Below are 20441 nucleotides of genomic sequence, written 5' to 3' on the forward strand. Positions count from 1 at the left end.
ATTTATTTGACGCAATTAATTTGCCAGTCCATAGAATATTAAATCAATACTGGAAACATGTCAAGCATCTGTAACACTAAATACAAACATAGAAAGGTTACTGGATTTATGCACTGTGGATCCCAAAGTGGAATTTTAGTCTCAGCATTCTAAGGGTTTATACAACATTTGTAACTGGATTATCTTGTAAGTTACTTGGGGAAAAATATTTGTCCCACCACAAAATATGCTATCTCTGGTTTTCCATATGTCAGCTTTAACAACCCACTTATTTAGTATCTGAGTTAAAAACTCTAGAGTCACATCCCTTTCTTCTTAATTTTCTATAAAATTACCTTCAGAGTATGTAAACTTAAAACTCCCCTAGGGGTTAGGATTAGATCAGTGTATGTTCTGCGTGTAGAAGTGCCTGGATTCAATCCTTAGAGTACATATGTGTGTATTAAATAAATTAATGGACAATTAAGACTATAAGTCAAATATATTTCATACATTGAGGCATGCAAAGTATTTGATTTGATTAATCTGGAGAACAAATGGTGTTTAACTGCAATTATTCTCAGATACTTTTCATTTTCTTAAAGCCTTACACTTCACTCTATTGGGAGGAAAATCAGAATTCTATGAGTAGCTAATTTGGATTCAGACTATGAAGCTTTCTAGTCTAGTGGCACACTTCCTGTGAAATATAAAAGCAATCTGAGTCCAAGGTCTATGTAAAGAACAAAGGAGATGCTAATTTTTACATTTTCATTATTAAGGAGAAATCTTCCCCTTGGGAAGTTGTTCAGGATTTCTCATACATCCTTAGATAGCCATTGCTGCTCCCAAAACTGATATAAACCTAATTATTTGGAGGGGAGAATGAGAAAAATAATTTGATCTCAAGGTATAGTGCATAATAGTATGCTTACAACTATCACCCTTCAAACTGGTTCTCACAAATGTCAGCTCCCAGTGTATGGAGTGTACTGGATGCATTTATTCATAAAACATGGTTCTCAAGATGTTATAGGAATTTTAATGCATTTTAAACAAAGTGTCTCCCCAAAGATACCATCCTTTAATACTTCAAAGCACTCAAAATTATAGCCTAAAAATGTAGGATGTGAAGAGACTGGCAATATCACCGCCCGAGTACAAGGCTTTGTGAATCTGAGACTGATTCTCAGCTTTTAAATGCTAGAATCAAGGCAATCAGAGAAGGGCTAAGTAATGCTTAAGGAATGTTGTAAATAGCTTGAACTGAATCTGGTTGTCAAACAATCCACACAGCTCTGGTGCTGTTTGGACTGTATTACTTCACTTCAGTTATTTCTCATAATGGCAAGGCCTGTTATATACATCAAGAAAATAGAGAACAACCGGAAAAGAAAGAAAAACCATGTGCATGAATAGAATTACCTTAATGAGTATTTTTCATATAATGAATAATATGAAAACTACTATTGATTCTGATTCTAAGCACGCATGAATTAATCAAATGTATTAGGAAAATACTTGTTTTAAAAGGCTTGGAACATATGTGGTAGTTTGGATAACAACGCCCCTCATAGGCTCATATATTTGAATACTTGATCCTTAGTTGTTAGAAATATTTGAGAAGGATTAGGAGGTATGGTCTTGTTGGAAGAGGTGTGTCACAGGGAGTGAGCTTTGATGATTTAAAATATTTCAGGCATTGCTCTCTCCGTCTTCTCTCTCTGTCTCTCTGTCTCTGTCTTCTCGGTCTTCCCTCTCTGTCTCTCTGTCTCTGTCTCTCTGTCTCTGTCTCTCTGTCTTTCTGTCTCTCTCTGTGTCTCTCTGTGTCTCTCTGTGTCTCTCTCTGCCTCTCTCTCTCTCTCTCTCTCTCTCTCTCTCTGTCTCTCTCTCTCTGTCTCTCTCTCTCTGTCTCTCTCTCTCTGTCTCTCTGTCTCTCTGTCTCTCTCTCTCTCTCTCTCTCTCTCTCTCTCTCTCTCTCTCTTTCTTTCTCTCCTCCTCCCTCCCACCTTCCCTCCCGCCTTCCCTCTCCTTCCCCTTCCTTTCCAGTTGGGTCTTTGAGAGTTTGAGCCCAGCCTGGTCTACACAAAGACTTTGAGACCAGCCAGAGCAACACAGTGAGACCATGTCACAAATTAATTAATTAATTAATTAATAATAAATAAATGGAGAGATAATATCTCAAAATGTTTTATTTACTCAGAAAATTTGAAGTTTAGGAAAATTTTTATTTACTGCGACTCTATCAGAGATTTATGCTCTCATAAACTTTAGACTCTTCATATTATTGCTGTGACAGTACTATAAAGATTGACATAATTTTGAAAAGTTGGCTGTATATTTACATATAAGCTATATATACATATATGTGTTAATATGAAGGAAAATAGAAGCATTAAAATCTCCCTGTGAAGCTGTTTTATTTTTCAAGCTTATGGCAATTTCCATTCCCTTTCATTGACTCTAATCACTCTTGACGCCAGAAAGTATTAATAGGCTACTGATCAAGCTGAGTATAATTATGACTTAATTATCTCTATCAACATTTACAAACATATTACTCAAATAAAGTTTACCATTTTAGAAACCACAGTTGTTGCAGGTATTGTTAGCTGTTTGCTGTTTGCCCTGAAGTTTTCAGATGCTCTCCTTCCCACATGACAGGTGTGAACGCTCACCAAGCACCCATTATTTTTACCCTCTAGACCGACAGAACTTGCTACTTATTAAGCACATGAGAACTTCACCTTGGAATCTTTTTTTTTTCAGAAAAGGCTAAGTTTGTCTTTTAAAAAGAGGATCACATGATGCATGATTTCAATGACACCATATGGTGAAGAAAGCCACACAAATTCTAAAGAGATCTTGATAGAAGCTAAGCACAGCTTCACTGTCAAAGACTCAGAGGTAGGAGTGTATTTCCACCCAGAGGCTATTACATTAAGTAATCAAAACATGACAGGCATGGCAGCGCAAGTCTGCAGTTGGAGCATCCCAGGAGACTGAGGCACTGGATCACTTGAGTCTATCAGTTTGCATCTAACCCAGGTGAGAGCTCACCTCCAAGATTTTTTTTTAAACCATAATATTCTACAATTGTACCAAATATATGATGTGGTGTTTTGCACATATGATTACCATTAATCATTCAAAAGTCTATAAAATAGATGTGCTTATTCTATAATCAGAGAAAAAACTGATTGTAAACAGTTGGAATAATTTGACAAGGACATATAGCCAACCATCCCAGGACTGAAGACGTTCCTTTAAACTAGATTGACAGTTGGGTAGTTACTACAGTCTATCAAGACCCACACTGACAACTAGGAATGAAGAAAGGAAAACTAAATGGATCCCCTTTAGCACTCAGTTGGATGACTTAAACAAATTGGGAATGGGTAAAGTCAGAGGCTTGTGTACAGAAACCTGTCCATAGACAAAAGGAAAGCAATAAATACAGGAAAGACAAAGACAAGTTAATTTCCTTATTTCTTCCAAACAGACACAAAACGTTTATTATTTCCTTTTCTTCTTCAAAATAACTTGTGAGGTTATTTGATAAAAAATATTTTAAAGCTTTTATTTTTATAATAGAAAATATAGGTGATTAAAGAAACTGTCAACTTTTATTTTGTAGGAAGTCATTGAATATTCTAAAGAATTCTCACAAATTAAAGCTTTGTATGCATCAGCCATACTGTAAGTTAATTTGGGCTGACAAAAAATTCAAGAATAGCCTATATATATTAAATTGCTTTTAATTGTATTATACTTTTGCTATGACTACAGTGGGCTCCAAATACAGTAAATCAATCAGTAAATTCAAATGTTTGAAATTACTTCTTTCTTATAACCTATTTTGATGAAGAGACAAACGAGAAATAATAAGCAAGTAGATAAGTACTATTTAAGTTAATTACTTTCTGAGTAAGCCTGAAAATTAGCATCCTTCATTATCTCTGTTATTAGGTGAACTACATTATCCCATACAATTGTTTGTTTTTTTCAAAGTATATCATTAATACTGTAATAAACTAGACAAATTAGTGTTCTTTGCTAATCTTAAAGAAGCTTACTATGGGGACCCTGGGGTCACTTTGAAACTGAAGAATAATACAATTTTTTAAAAAGGGGAAATATTTAAATTATTTGTGGTAATAGGAGTGAGCCAGGCATGGAACCAGGAGAAGAAAGTAAGCAGAGGTAAAACTTGAGGGGATAGTGCACATGCCTAAAATGGACTGATGGGCTCATGATAAAGAAGGAAAGCGGGCAGAGGAGGTGGGCAAAATCATCAAGGCTTAACCAGCTTTAACTAGGAATTTGGAATTAAGTTAAAAATACTGGGACTCTTTGAAGAGTTTTATCCCAACTGTTACTTTACACGGTTGAATTAACGCTTTCAAGACCCCTCTTTCTAGATGGTGGCAAAAGAAGCCAAAAATAATATGCTTAAAAAAATCAATTTAATTGAATTATCACTGAGAGTCTGCAAAAGACAATAGTGATTAAAAGAAATGATGGGCGTGAGAGAGAATGAGGACAAAACACATACTGAACAACATGCATGTATGTATGTATATGTGTGTGTGTAAAGTGCACACACGTGAAAAATCATTTCTATTACAAGTGAAACTTTATTAGTTTAGTGATTTCTGTTGCAATTTCTAGAACAAGTAATAGAAAGTGTAGTGATTAGCTAAAAAGCCAATATGAAAGATAAAATGGGATGCAAAATAGTGTTGTTAATCAAAGGAAGGATGAAAGGAGGAATAGTGTAAAGTGCACAAACTACAAGAAAGTGAAACTAATATAATGAGTCCTTGACATCAATAGTTACATTATATGTAAATGGAATAAATATTCTAACTAAAACATTTAGATTTATGATGATGAAAGGATAAAAATTCATAGAGAACCACCCCCTCCATCTAAATTAAGACTGACAGACTCATAGGCCTAGGTTCCAGGAACTAGCTGGCCACCCAAAGGAAGAATTAGCCAGGGGGCAAGTCAGCCAGGCCGTTCCAACAAAGAATAGCAGAACTAGTAATACAGGTTGGCCAAGCCACCCTGGGAAGTGACTGACCACGAGGTAAATGAATAGGCTAAGGTCACATTCCTGAAAAGAATGTATACAGCATGTTACTCACTCTTCAATCTGTTCTGTGACTAGTAGAATAATAGAAACTTTCTGTATATAGGATGTTACTCACTCCCCACCCTGGTTTGTGGTTTTCTCCTTTAAATACCCCTTCCTCCCGAGCCTGGGGGTCGACACTCCTCTGTCCTTGTACGGGACATGAGTCTCGACCCAGAGCTGATTATTTGAAATATACCTCTTGTTAATTGCAATAAGAATCGATGTCTCATGGTCTTTGGGTGGATGTAATCTCCCGTGGGTTGAGTGGGGGTCACCCTTCTCTGGGGGGCCTTACAATAACAAATTTAAGAATAGACCTAAGTGTGTGCATAAAGTATGAGAACCAAACCTTAGTGAGAAAACAAGTGCATTAGAAAGGGTATAAAAGCAAATCTACCATGCTTAAAAACTCTTGGATGTAATAATCTGGAAATTGCTTCTAGGATTTCAGTATCTCATACAGGAATAGGTTTGAAATTATCTGTATTATGTGGTTGTTATGAGACGTGATGAAACATGTAAAACCCAACATAAGGGACAATTGAAAATGATCAATAATGCTTTATTATTAAGAATTGCATTGGCCGGGCAGTGGTGGCGCATGTCTTTAATCCCAGCACTTGGGAGGCAGAGGCAGGCGGATTTCTGAGTTTGAGAATTCGAGGCTAGCCTGGTCTACAGAGTGAGTTCCAGGATAGCCAGGGCTACACAGAGAAACCCTATCTCGAAAAACCAAAAAAAAAAAAATTTCATTAATGTATTTTGAAACTTTGATATGATTAAACGCATGGATGATTGAGACTTTTTCTTGACAGACTGTTTCTTTGTCACAAAACAAACTTTCCAGTTTTCAATAATTCTTTAGATTTAAAGTAGCCATACAAGATGTGTTATGTTTAGTGTTAATGAAAGAAAATGTTGTCTAGACTTGTATTTCAAATGAATTTTCCTCCAGATTTTGAAAAATACTAAAGAACTTTTTCCTTGATAAGGATTTTTTTTTCTTCCATGGACTCTCTTGATTTGTAAAAGAGCATATTTCTTTGTAGAAGTGTGAATGGAAATATCTCAATGTATTAGTCTATTTTGTTTCCATCAGCACATGACACTACATCAAATGTTACTTCCTCCATTCTATCACAGTGGACAAAGTGTAGCCTTTCTGGCTTCTATTAGCACAGCAGAAGAGTTCTTTCTGAACTGAAAGGTGCTGAAAGGTTCCGTCATTGCTCTGATTTGATTCCTGAGAATTCCTCAGTTACTAACTCATAATGACTCCCTAATTCGGGTCTTGCATTCTTGACCTATTGCAGAGCTATAGTCACAGTTCTATTTCAAGTCACCCACCACAGCATTTTAACACTTCGAGTCTTCCCTTATTGAGGTTTGAAAGGGTATCATCAAAGGCTTTACATTCCTATGCACCTCTGATGGTCAGGAATGAGTCACCACTTTACAGTTGCAAGGAGGGTATCATGAGTCAGCAAAGTTAGGTACACTCCCAAAGACTCTAATTCTCTAAGCAGTTTAGATAGAATGTAAGTCAAGGCATTCTGACGTAAGACTTCATTTTGGTTTCTATTATAAACTTAATGGGAATGATGCCATTAAATATAAATCATTGGTCTTGATGTGTTGAACTGTTCTTCTAAACAAAACTTGCTATCAAAACAAACTAGATAAATATAATTTACATTATATGACAGTCAACACTAAAATGAAGAAATAAAGCTAAAGAAATATTAAAATGCACCGTAAGGTTCTAAAACCACTTTAAAATTAAAGATTACATTGATTTTTAACCTTTCAGATGTTGAAATAAAGATCAAGTTTTATTTTTATTTGCCAAATGGCACATTAAAAATTACCTAGATAATGTTTACAGTATAAGATATAAAGTATGGAGACATAACTTATAGTGATCTGAATAAAGTATGTGATGATTCACCGAAAATTAACTCTTAAATGTCAATAATCATTGTCAATAATATTTCAGTATACTCTGATATCTTGAGTCACTAGTCATGGCAACTGTGTCTGGCACCAGATATAGAAAGGTGAGCCACGAGAGACACAACTGCTCTCTGACATAGCTCAAGAAGAATGGTTGGAACACAAGGAAGTTACATGTGCCCCCTTGAGCATCTTGAATGCACAATCATTTAAATAGAATCCTTCATTCTAGTTGACACACAACATAGGCAAGACACATGAAAATGCAGTTTAGCATAGGTGTTTTAGAAAGACTATTATGTGCCTCAATGTTATTATCCTTTTCAAATATCAAGACCATTAAGTAAATTAAAAACTTTTCTCATAACAAGAAATTCAGAGACTTTTCAGAAAATAAAATTTAGCTTTTTTTCTGTATCTTCTTTGCAGGTTAACATGAAATATGAATATTTTCTTAGTTCTTTATACTTGTCTGAAAATAAAAATGTAAAAACCTGTAATAAATATATTTCTAAAGTGAATGGATATTTGAGTGGAAAATGTTCTGGAGAGATTTATCTCCTAGGAAAAAGTGTGTTCAAAGGTAGGTAAATTGGAACATATATTTTTATTTTAAAAAAGGCTCAGAATCACTGAGAGGAAAATCCAAATCCAATGTGTTCTGAAATCCAATTATAATGATCAAAAGTTTCAGATTTTTGATCTCTAGAATTTAGACAATTTCACATTTCAATTTTCAGATTAGAAATTTTCAAACATTGAACTGTATATAAGCTCTGTATAAACATTCTCAAATCTGAAATACTTAAAAATCTAAACTATTTTTGGACCTGGGCATTCTGGAAAAGTTATCCTCAGCCTTTGCTTGTGAACAGTAGGGAAAGCTCACCTCTCTTCTCAGAAGGATTACAGGACAGCTATGAGCAACTTCTACATAAATACTCAGAATCAGAATTTCGGGCTCGTTTTCCAGAAGAGTAACTATAAGCACTATCGGTTTTCATTCATTAACAGATGCAATTGCAGGTACTATCACTGCAGAAGGCATCACTGCAGGTACCATCATTTCAGATACTATCACTATAGCAACCATTTTTGCAGGTACCATCACTGCAGGAGTCATTGCTGCAGGAACCATCACTGCATGTAACATCATTGTAGGTACCATCATTTTGGTACCAATGCTGTGGGTACCATACTTGCATGTACCATCACTGCAGGAGTCATTGCTGCAGGCACCATCACTACAGGTCCCTTTGCAGGCACTATAGCTCTGAGGAAGAGTACAGTGTGAGAGATTTCATACAGTCACTGCACTACAAGCAGTGTCTATTTTCAGTTGGAAATGCTGCACTTCTTTAAAAGACATAGAGCATGAAGGTATTAAAAGCACATTTATAAATTACAGATTACAGGGACAAGTAGGTTTGGGGCAAGCTTTTCATTCCATTGATTATATGCCAGTCAATTTACCTCAACTATCAATAAATTACCTTCCTCAACAAAACCAATACATTGAACTTTGACATCACTTTGTCATGTAATTTTTGACAATATAAACTATAGACTATAAACAATTTCAAGGTACAATCTATAAAAACAAAACTAAGAATCACTTACTTGATATTATCAAGACAGCCTGATTCAGGTTTCAGTATAGCAGTATGGTGAAACATTTTGTATAAAGCAATCCCAAGGAAGATTACATTCAGCTGAAATATAAAAGGTAGTGTTTTGTAGATAACCAGAGTAGAATTAAAGCAAAGTCATTCCCTGTAACACATGAATTGTTCTGGGAAATTAGTTCTCAGTAGACTCTTAGAGGAACTGGATCACTGGTGACTGTCTGATGCTTTAGCAAAGGCAAGAAGGCAGCTTTGGGAATTGTGATACCATAGAGTTACAAAACTTGACTGTGCCAAATCCACATTAAATACAAAATCAGTGATAATTTAGAAGGATGCTGTTGAAATTTTCGAATAACTCAAAATCCCACTGCATGTTTAAGAAAACCGAATCCCCCAATACGGGGACTATTCTAAAAGAACTAAAGTCTACATTGACATTCAATGAACATGTCTAGATTGATTAATTATAGACATATTCCATCTCATTTTTTAAGAGATGCACTTTTACAGATGCTATTTTATATTTTTTTTGGAACAGTCTGAGTATGTAGCCCAGCTGACCTATAACTCATTATGTAGAGAAGGCTAGCCTTGCACTTCTGGACATCCTCTAACCTCTGATGACCTAGTTTTGGGATTACAGACACACACTGCCACACCAGGCTACAAATACAAATTCTAACCTCAGTGTATTCTGAATGCATATGTAAAATGCACTAGAAAATGCTGGTTGAATTCTGATGCTACAATAAACTAAGTTGTAAGCAGATGGTCTCTTGTGATATTTTTATGCCACAAAACAGAAAAAAATGTCTATAAATTAAAAGAATATAGTCTAAGAGACATTACCTATATGCTTTACATGAATATTAAAAAGAAATGGTTCTCAGCCTTACTAACACTGCGACCCTATATAAGGTTTTCATATTGTGTGAAATATCAACCATAAATATATTTTTGTTGCTATCTCATTACTGTAATTTAGTTGCTGTTATGGATGGTAATGTAAATAACTTTGGAGATAAAGGTTTACCAAAGGGATTGTGACCCACATGTTGAGAACCACTGCTATAAAGCAAACCAGAGGCTGAATGGCACTTCAACCAGGTGATTGATTAGCTTCTGCAGTCTACAACTGGGGACTGACGCCGACCAGGAAAATTCAATAAAGTGTTCCACTGATATTCTCTCTATAAGGCAGTTTCACATTTCTTAATCAATGTTCTTCGAGTCTCAAACGTGAAACTCAAAAGGTGAAGAAGCTAAACAACACAACCACCACTGAGTGGCTAGAAATGCTTAATGTGAACTGGATGCCATTAGTGGGACAGCCTGGTCCATATTGACATAAGCCAGTCCAGGTTCACTATTCTCATTTTCTTTTCTTTCCTTTTTTTTCTTTTTCTTCCTATAATTATATTTGGTTATAAAACGACTCCTAGTCTTTCACATATCTGAGGAATGGTCAATGACACTGATTTTAGACCCCAGGCTTTTCCCATGATATGTGTGTATACACACATGCATGTACATATTTACGTATGTACACACACAGTAGTGTATTGCCATATTGTTACTTTCAGATCTGAAATATAAGTCTTGATAGCTTACATGAATAAATAAATAAATAAATAAATAAATAAATAATATTGTAAGTAATAGCTAGGTGTTCACTTATATGTCTAATTCCTGTTTATTTTCGATTCTAATTATTTCAGAAAAAGAAGGAAAATATGCTGTTGTCAAAGTTAAAAGTCATCACTGCTCAGTTGTTTAGACAGCTATGTGGTCTACACTGGATTGTGTAGCCATTTACTTTTGCAAATGCTTACTTTCCTTTACCAACAGTTTTGATGAACTACTTTACACTATAAAAGTAGACTGTAATGAGTGTCTAATTGCTTGAGTTATGTAGGGTCATATAAGTACAAGCTTTCCCCCAAATTAACCTATGTAAATTTAAGATAGCTAGTACATGGCTACTGGAAGTTCTTATTTCTTGACCTGGGAAGTGCATAGTTAATTAGGAGTTCTCACCATAATTATCAAGGTCGCCGGTCCTATAAAACTCCAAATGAAGTAGGTGTCAAGACGAAGCCAACATCTGCAGTGAAACACAAGGGAGAGAAGCCATTCAAAGACTGGGTCCAGTACATATATCAAGAGTGAGCAGGTGACAGAGAAGAATGTGAACAGCACAGTATTCCACTGGGAGACAGGAAATATTACATTGCTTGTTCATTTAAATGCTGAATTATGTGCCCGATTTCTGACAGCACTGTTGATGGAGTAAGATAATTACCCCTGGAGAAAGCAGGGAAAAAATGGCATCAGGCCTATTTGCTAAGGTCTTTTGTGTCTGTCATTGAAACCTTAGAGGGGGAAAAAGAAAAAGCCATACACATAGCCATTAAAGCCAGTAGCTTTAAGCTATCCTTTTCTCTCCAATTACAGTGCTACATAACCTGTCTATCAGCTGCCAGGCAAAGTGACATTTTCCTGTCAGGAAGATCTGAGGAAATTCAGTACAAGGAAGAAATAAATTTGGTATCAGAAGATTGAAGTTTAATTAGGTTGGGCAGCCAACCTTTGAGGATTCTGAAGCCTTAAAAAGAGCATGCTACTGCTCATGCTTCTGGAGTTGCAAGTGGTCCTTAGCATCTGAAGAAGTTGATTCATGACCTAAAAAGTAAATTATTAATCACTTAATTTCAGGCACATTTAGTACTCCCCCAGTTCTTAAAGCCTCTGGGAAATTACATTTCCATTCTTCACAGTGACAGGAAGACAAAGTGAAAGTGACTTGTTATGAGAAAGATTAATGCAAATAGTGAACAAATTATTTGATGTTAAGAATAATATCTTGAATAATTTTCCACATTGCAATATTGGAGGCATAATTAAAACCAGAGCATTTCCACTGGTAAATACTCAATAGCATTCTCTTATGTGCTCTAAGCTTTTATACAAGGCATTTGAACATGCTGCTTATTATTATAATGTTAAGAGTGACAGAACACCAGAAAGTTATCATGGAAGGATTTCATACATCATTTCAGTATTGAATTGATAAATAAAATATTGTCTTTCATCTGATAAAACAGTATGAAAGTTGAAAATTAGAGTAAGTCTATGTTTGCTAATGGGATACATTTATATACTGAGGGCTGAGGATAGCTCAATGACCTATGAGGCTCTGATTTCAGTTGCCAGCAAGAGGAGGAGGAAGGAGGTAAGAAAGTAGGAGTGGTTGTTGAGTCAAAAGGCCATATAAAACATCACCTATGTGTTAAATGCATATGTGTATTTAATAATAAAATAATTTTATATGATGTGCACACTTAATTTTTATATATATATATATATATATATATATATATATATATATATATATAATACATCCATTAAATATATGTATTTGCTTCAGTGGAAAGAAAAAAACTTACAAATTCATGTTATTTGGAATTATCCCATAGAGTGGAGTTGAGAACATCAGAGTATACAATCCTAAGGCTTTAACTGTATGTTTTATCTAACAATTATGGAAGGTATGCCAAAATACTTAAAATTTTCACTTGAGTTGTAGAGGCAGTGATTATCATTTGATAACTTTTAAAATTTTTTAAAATGATTGATAGCTAGATTCTTAAGAAAAAAAAAAGTCACCAAAACCAATCTCTAATCACTATAAGGCTATCTTCTTTCACCTTAAATCCATATAAACTGATTTCAGTAGCAGTGAGGTAGACACACCATTCAGAGAGGGAATATGAGTGCATAATTTCTACTTAGACTAGATGGTTTATTATTGTTCAAATATATATAAGAATTTTGTTTGGAAAAAAAGTATTATTACGGAAGCAATTAAAGCTTTAATTACTAGCCATGTATGTTTGAACAGTTAGTTATCTGTTTGCTATGGTACTTAAATATCTGGCATAGAAGAAGGGTGTTGTCTATGAAGAGGCATAAGCATGAGAGATCCCTTTTCACATAGTATCACTGTCTTCCTTCTCACTGAGTGTGAGCTTGTCACACTTTGAAGGAACTCTGTGTGTGAATGGTTTGAATAAGTATGAGAATTTCCATCAGTATCTATAGGTTTTTTATAGACTAGATTTCTTTTCTCCAGGCCAAAGCAATAAAGAACAAAGCAAGTACATTTTTCCAGTTAATTAGATATTAGCCCTACGTTGTTCAAGTTATAGCAACGCAATACAACGTTAATAATGCATTCTAGGATAATTACTAATAGGATAATCCATATAGCTCAAAACATTTTGGAGAGGTCATCTAAGACCTAAAGCAAATAATTTGTACTACAGAAAAAATATGCTTTAAGTTCTTCCAGAAAAATATTCTTTTACAGGTAATAGATAATTTTAATCATATTAGCAGCAATTTTGGTAAATTTAGGTTGGTATAAAACTTTAATATTGTCATATATTTTGTTTAAATAACAGAATGATATTAACTTTATCCTTACCAAGCTTGATTTCTAAAATATATCAGCAAATGCTTTATTTTAAAATGTGAATTTGGCTAACAATCTCTTCTAGATGTGGAAGGAAGTGACACGTTATTTTTAGCCTTTAAAAACATTCTTCAGTATCTATTTATTTAAAATGATTTAAATTCCCTTCGTAAGTGAAGAGGGGAAGAGGCAGTCTGAAACTCAACATGCACTGAGTAAATCATCCCCCCATGCATGCTGTCTGCACTTTACTATCCTCTGGAATCTGTGTGGAAAGAATGCCTTTTCTAATTTGATTGCCATATGGCCATACCTGCTGTTGTTTTTGGCTGCATGCTGGCTTTTGCAAAGCTCTCTGCATTTCATCTCTTTCCCATTACCCACCTTCAAAATTTGCATGGTGCCTGCCCCATCCACTGTGCCAAGAATTATCCATGACCATAATGTGAAGAATGGTATTATACACTCATGTTTGACCCTACGTATCTGTCCTACCCTACAACATTCTGAACTCTGGCTCCTCTATACTAATTGAATAAAACCCCAAACCACTGGCTAAAAGGAGGCTAGATCAGATTTGTAAGACAAATGCTAAAGGAAAATTATCATATGAAACACCAAAAGGCAGATTACAAATGGTTAAATCTACTTCTAAATACAATGGTTTATCTGAAAACCACAGTGGTTTACTAAGTAATATTTAACTAACAAAATTGAAAAGTTTGATAGACCATTTGTATTTAATTTTCAAGACAACTCAATTTTGTATTTTTAAAGGATATTCAATCTCTTGTGTATAATTTCTGAATTGTGCTTTTAGAAGTACTAAAAAAAAATACATGACCTATGGGATTAAAAAATACTCATCCTGGCCATCCTCCATCTTACTTCTTCAATACAAAATACATTCTAGAATACAAAGGAAGAATTTTCATTTGCCACACCTGCCTTGATTTTTGTTTCATTAATGAAAGACAAATGTGGCATTAAAATCATCTTATTGTAGTAGTTTTCAAAGGGTAATAAAATACTGCTATTTACATGATGCCTTATTTCATTGATATAATTTTATTGGTTTCAACACTCCAAAGTGTTGAATCAATGCTAAGCCACAAATATAAACTATTTTCCTCTAGAATGGTTCTCCAAAATGTAGGACACACTCTTAAAATTAATAGTAAAGGAGTTGCTAACATGTTCCCTTTGAATCAATGACCTATGCAACAAGAAGTACTTTCATGTAAACTCAGAAAGAAATGAACAAATTATTTTCTTATAATGGGAAAATTAATTTCTTAAAGTAACGCCACAGAGAAAATATTCTGCTAAAATGTATCCTCATTTTATACTAAACTACAGCTTATCATTTAATTCTTACAATTCATACTGAAAAGGTGTGGTTCTGTATTTAGGAAACCACCAAGGTCAGCAGCCCAGAGACGCAACCATCACCCATAGCATGGTTCATGATACTGAGCCTCAGTCAAACCAGCCAGTACAGTTTCTCATCCAGAATTTGATACAGAGTAGATAAAAAATTATAGACTAAGGAGTCTATAGGAAATATTAATGTAACTAGAAACTATTTTTGGTATCATCAGATATTGGAATTGATGATATCTTTATATCAAATTGTTTATGAGTTTGTAATCATCTTTTAAATCATGCACATATGTCTATATTTATACCCATTTTGTTATATATTGTGCATATAACACTATGTTTGTACTGATCATTATTTATTATCTAACTGCCCATTTTTCTATCATATCTCTGTCTGTCTTTGTAATGTCAAACAATTAAGAAAAAAAATAAAAGAAACTTGGAAAGAAACAAAGAAGAGAGGAGGCAGATAAACTGCAAGCAATAAAGAATATAGTCCTAAACTTATTGAAAAATACAGATGTCAATGGCTTTTAAAAGGTAATTGCCCTGGAATCATGATACAATTCACAGACGCTGAGGCTAAAATACCAAGGAGGGCTCAAGGGAAGACACATGGATCTCCCTGGAAAGGAGGAATATAATGGATTTTGCAAGTGGACTGGGGAAGGAGGTGTGGAAATAGGAGGGTTCAGATGTGGGTAGGGTAGAGGAAGAGAGTTCTGGGAAAGAAGACTGGAAGTGATATTCCTTCTTCCATAGTTCAACATAGTAATAGGAGAATTATAATCACTAGTTTAATAAATGGACAGTTTCTAACTGTTTAGCTTATATTTTAAAAGTTGTTTATCATAAACTTTATATTTATTCAGTTCTACCAGCCAAATATAGAGTCATTAATAAAAGATAGAATTTAGTAAGTGCATATTTATTTTGAAATTTATGTAATATATGATTCCATATATATCTGCATATATGCATACATAATCACATATAAATGCACAGGTTTATGTGTCACAGTAGACTTGTGAGTGTCTATATTCACCCTTACTTCACAGGTTAGAAGTAATGAGATTAGTAGTGATGTCTGGATTTAATTCTAGTCTGCCTGACTTCATGGCCTCTACAACAGGAAAAGATACATACTAAATAAAATAAAAGTTGTAAATTACTTGATAAACATGCATTCTCAATGAATAGATACAAAATCAACATGCTATGTATAATGCATACATATTGAAACTTGTCTTTAGAAGAACATCAGAATTCTTTAAACATGTTGTCTCTTGAAAATACATCATTTTGTATTTTACTGAGTGCCTTTAATGAAATGATCTATATAAATAATTCACATATTTGATTATTTTAAGTATATCTAATTCTTGTAAAATTGCCAGAATAATTCAGGTTTTTTTTAATCCATCAAAACCCACATCATGTCTAATTTTTCCCCTGCCTTACAATATCCCAACCCCTCTTTACTATGCTGCAGCTAGCTAGAACCTATACTGAATATATCATAAATAGTAGCATAAAGTATATGCAGCCTTTTTTGATAGATCTTATTGAAACAAAATAATATTTTAGAGTTTATCCATTCTGGAACACTTAATACTACTTTATTTTATTGAGAATGATATTCAATCATATAGCTGTATCACATTTTGTCTTTTTATCTGTTGATGATATAAGGGGCCACCGTTGCTTAGGTATCGAAACCATTGTTATGATAGGTTTTTGCACGGACCTATGCTTTGCTGGGTCATTGGGTAACTATGATTTGTTTGGTAATGCAAAAGGAACTTGTTGTTTTGCTAAGGCTGATCTCAATTCCGTGGTCTCAAATTATCCATCCTGCCTCCAAATACTAGGATTACTAGCCTGGCCTCTATACCTAACCATAAAAAAATAAAATAACATTTTGAATGCTTCAAACTTCTATGTCTTTAACCTTTATTATTATATCTTTCATTACTGCCACCTCAGTAGATGTAGACATTCTAAATTATACAATCACCACTAGAGGTGAAATGACAGCTGTGGACATTTTAAAACTTTTTCTTATCCAAAAATAACTCAAGTACAGTGTGCCTTATAAAAATAGCATGACAGTGGTCCAGATTTTTTATACAGTTCTGGAATACATAACTCCACTATAAAAAATGTATGCCCAATCTAGTATTATTTCGTGTGGTAATAGCTGCATTCCAATGATAAGACTCCTTGGTAGGAACATGGTGGCACAATAAAACCTCAGTCTTCAATACACATATGCACAGAAAGCATAAATATGTTAATACAATAATATTTAAATGTGCATGTGTTCTCCATATACACAGTGAACAAGTGCTACCTTTTTAGGTCATTGAAAAGTCTATCTTCATTGGCTATACTATTTCACATGTCCAACCTAAGTCAGATGCATGAACTGATGACATAGTCAATGAGAAGTTGTGGGTCAATTAAAATAAGAATGCTTTGTGATACACTATAATTATTGCACAGAGTACTACTGGTTAAAAAAAAACAACAATATTCTGAGGGGTTTAGCTGCTTAGAAATTGTGAAGAAATTTATAAAATAAACCCACGAACAAAAGCTCAATGTTTCTCAAGTCTTTCTCCGTTAACACTATAATGTAATTGAATAATACTATAATGTACTGTCTTTATAATAATCAATGAACACTTCTCAACCTAAATGGTTATACAAGTTTATTTTATGAACTGGAATAAAGACATGTGTGGGATTTTAGTTAATGCAGATTACAACCTTATAATTATTCTTGAGCCAGGGAGCTATGGAGTGAAATGGAAGAATTCCTAGATAGCTTCACAGTGGCTTTTGGATTGCAATTCTTTTAAATTCATGGACTTAGAAGCCCTGTATTGATTTTTCCAGGTCACACTTTATGTCTTAGCCTAGCCTCTAGCTTCACCTTATTCCAGTTCTCTTGCTCTTCTTGGTCCTTATTTCCGACTCTTTCCTCCAACTTATCAAGATGCTATCTTCTTGCTTGTACACATGAGATTATGATAAAGGTTCTAAGGAAATGATCAAAGCTAGACATTTAACTGTCTGAACTCTTCATATTTTTCTAATATTTTGATAAATTTTTAAATGAGCTGATTTGTTTCAGGTGATAAAAATAGTATATAAAACTGAATTTTAGAACAGTCCTGCTTGTATTATTGCTAGTTTTCATTACAATCATGATCTGACAGTATCTCACAGAATAGTTTCACTGACTGTCCAGAAGAATAAAAGCATGAAAGATCAGAGAAAATATATACTCATTATTAACAGTACAATTCTGTCCTGTAATCTACTAGCCGGAGGTTATTCCTAAAAGATTTTTTAGTTATTTAAATGGATTTTTAAAAATGCTGTGATATTGTGTCCAAATGTTATTGTAAGTATATTTTTGAGTGTGTGTCAATTAGACTAAAAGATTTTATTATACAAACATCAGAAGATAATGACTCCTTTATAAGCATTGCAAATTGATGGCAAACTAAACAACATCTTAAGATGAAATTATGTATGCCTGGTTCATGAGTATGTGTTCTGTACATAATAAATTCAACAGCCTAATAACATTTCATAGAAAAACACATTGTAATCCATCAGCCAGATGGAATATGGTAGTTATCTCTATCTGTATCAAAATAACATTTATTTTGCTACAAGACAATTTTATCCCTAAAGTCATCATCCAACATTGCCATCAGTCTCTTTCCTAGAAATGTAAGCTGTTATTATTAAAGGTTTCAGATGAAACACCTTATTATCACTATGATGAAATGATTAAATACAGGAAAAGAGGGAAAAGAAGAAATCTATTATTTAGATTATAATATGGAATTATACTACACTAATTAGAATTGTTCTGGATACACTCTAAACATTAAATTAGAATAAAAGTTAAGAATCATGAAATTTCCATGACATAAGCATTTACTTTATAGAGATTAATAAGCACAACTGGGAATATCTTCAATTTCTGGATTATTACAGTCTATGTTAGACTAAATTATTCATATGCTCTCTTTTTTTCCTCAAATAGTATTTTTACTGATATAGCTCACAAGCCATAATATACTCCTCTGAAGTATGTACTTCGTTTTAATATGTTTTCAATGTTATACACTCATCACCACAGATTTTTAGAATATTTTCATCAACCCATAAACAAGCCCATTAGCAATCCCTACCCCTGAGTTACAGAATTTTCATTTTAATTAATGCACTTTCCCCCTAAGAAACTGGACTTTTTTGTTTTTAGAAATCAGTGAGTGTATCCTAAACCTTTAGAGGTACATGAAAATTAGAATATTTTTAGTATCTTGTTCAGTTATATGAATAGATATAGGCATTACTTTTTTAATTTATTTATTTTTATTTTAATGTACATTTGTGTTTGACCTTCAAATATGTCTGTGTGATGGAGTTGGATCCACTAGAACTTGAGCTACAGACAGTTGTGAGCAGCCATGTGGATTCTGGGAATTGAACCTGAATCCTCTGGAAGAATAGCTAGTGCTCTAAACTTCTGAGCCACCTCTCCAGCCCTTATAAGCATTTCTTAAGTGAAGTCTTTCTGGTAATTTCCAAAATTTTGTTTTGCTGCAACATTCCACGATAAAGAGAAAAGTCATATAGTTAGCAATTCTGTGAATAGTCAGATGGAATAAATAAAATTTATTTATCTGGTATAAAATAAAAGCAGTGAACAACAATTACAGGAACTGGGAAGACAGGAGACAATAAATACCAAGTTATAGAAGGCAGAAATACTACAAATTGAATCAAATTCAATGCCTTGCCTGGGAATATAGCTCAGTGATAGTGTGGTTGCTTCATATGCAGCAAGCCAAGTTCAATCCCCAGAACCACACACAAAATTAATTCATTAAATTCATTGGTTTTAATTTTATTTAAGAAGATATCTTAATTAAGTCCAAATGGAAATATGACACATTTCCCTATCACTAAAATAATAGCTCCTTTTCAAACTTGCATCCTTAAAGAACAAAACAATCCTAGGCTCCAGTGGTTCAATGAGCTCCCCAAAGTAGAAGTTAAATATATCTTCCCCATAGATCCTTGAGTCAACTTTGTGAACAGGTTTTATATATCTAAAATAGACAATAAAATGCTACATTCCCATCTGTGATGGAATTTGACTGGAATTTTCTCTGTTTTTCCTTTCCTCTTTTACTTATCTTCTGTCATCTATCTCTGTTTTGCTTTGCTTTAGCTTGGGAAAAATCATAATTGTATAACTGAGCATTTAACAATTGTTTAGAATCATGCCTGGGAAGTAAATTACCCTCTATTCCCACAGAGTAATAATGTCATTAAATGAGACCTACCAGTCGTGGGGCAGGAAATTAAAATAATGACGGCCAAGGCTTTAACCAAGTCACCAGGGACTGTGTATTATTGATTCTAAGAAGACAGATTTCTACTATCCAGAAAAATGACATCTGTTTCAAAATGAATGACCAAGACACAAAGGAAACAAGTTGACTCAGTCCAGTAAGGGGAAAATTTAGAAATAACTCAGGAGAAAAGATAAGTATTGAACCAAAAACAAAAAGCAATGCAGGACATCCAGTGAGCGAGATGGAGCTGCTTAGGAACAATACTGGAAATTCTATAAGGTCACACGAAGTGATATAACTCAGCTTAATTTCTTAGGGGGAGAGTGAATTAATTAAAATGCAAAATTCTGTGACTGGGGAGGGAATGCTAATGGGCTTCTTTATGGGTTGATGAAAATATTCTAAAATCCGTGGAGATGAGTATATAACATTGAGAGCATATTAAAACACTTGAAATATATACTTCAAAGGAGTATGTTATGGCTTGTGAGCTA

At 33.9% G+C, this 20441-nt stretch overlaps 1 protein-coding gene across 1 annotated transcript in view; it reads right to left on the reverse strand.

The window, feature by feature from the left end:
- Adgrl3 (adhesion G protein-coupled receptor L3) overlaps positions 1–20441 on the reverse strand; it is a 444442-nt gene that overhangs the window by 47667 nt on the left and 376334 nt on the right. The window contains exons 18-19 of the mRNA XM_028780743.1: positions 10741–10807; positions 8696–8787 (exon numbers count right to left, since the gene is read on the reverse strand). Coding sequence (XP_028636576.1) covers positions 8696–8787; positions 10741–10807 — 159 coding nt within the window. The remainder of the gene's footprint in view (positions 1–8695; positions 8788–10740; positions 10808–20441) is intronic.

Source organism: Grammomys surdaster, unplaced genomic scaffold, assembly GCF_004785775.1.
Source record: "Grammomys surdaster isolate TR1022 unplaced genomic scaffold, NIH_TR_1.0 372, whole genome shotgun sequence".
Lineage (NCBI taxonomy): Eukaryota > Metazoa > Chordata > Mammalia > Rodentia > Muridae > Grammomys > Grammomys surdaster.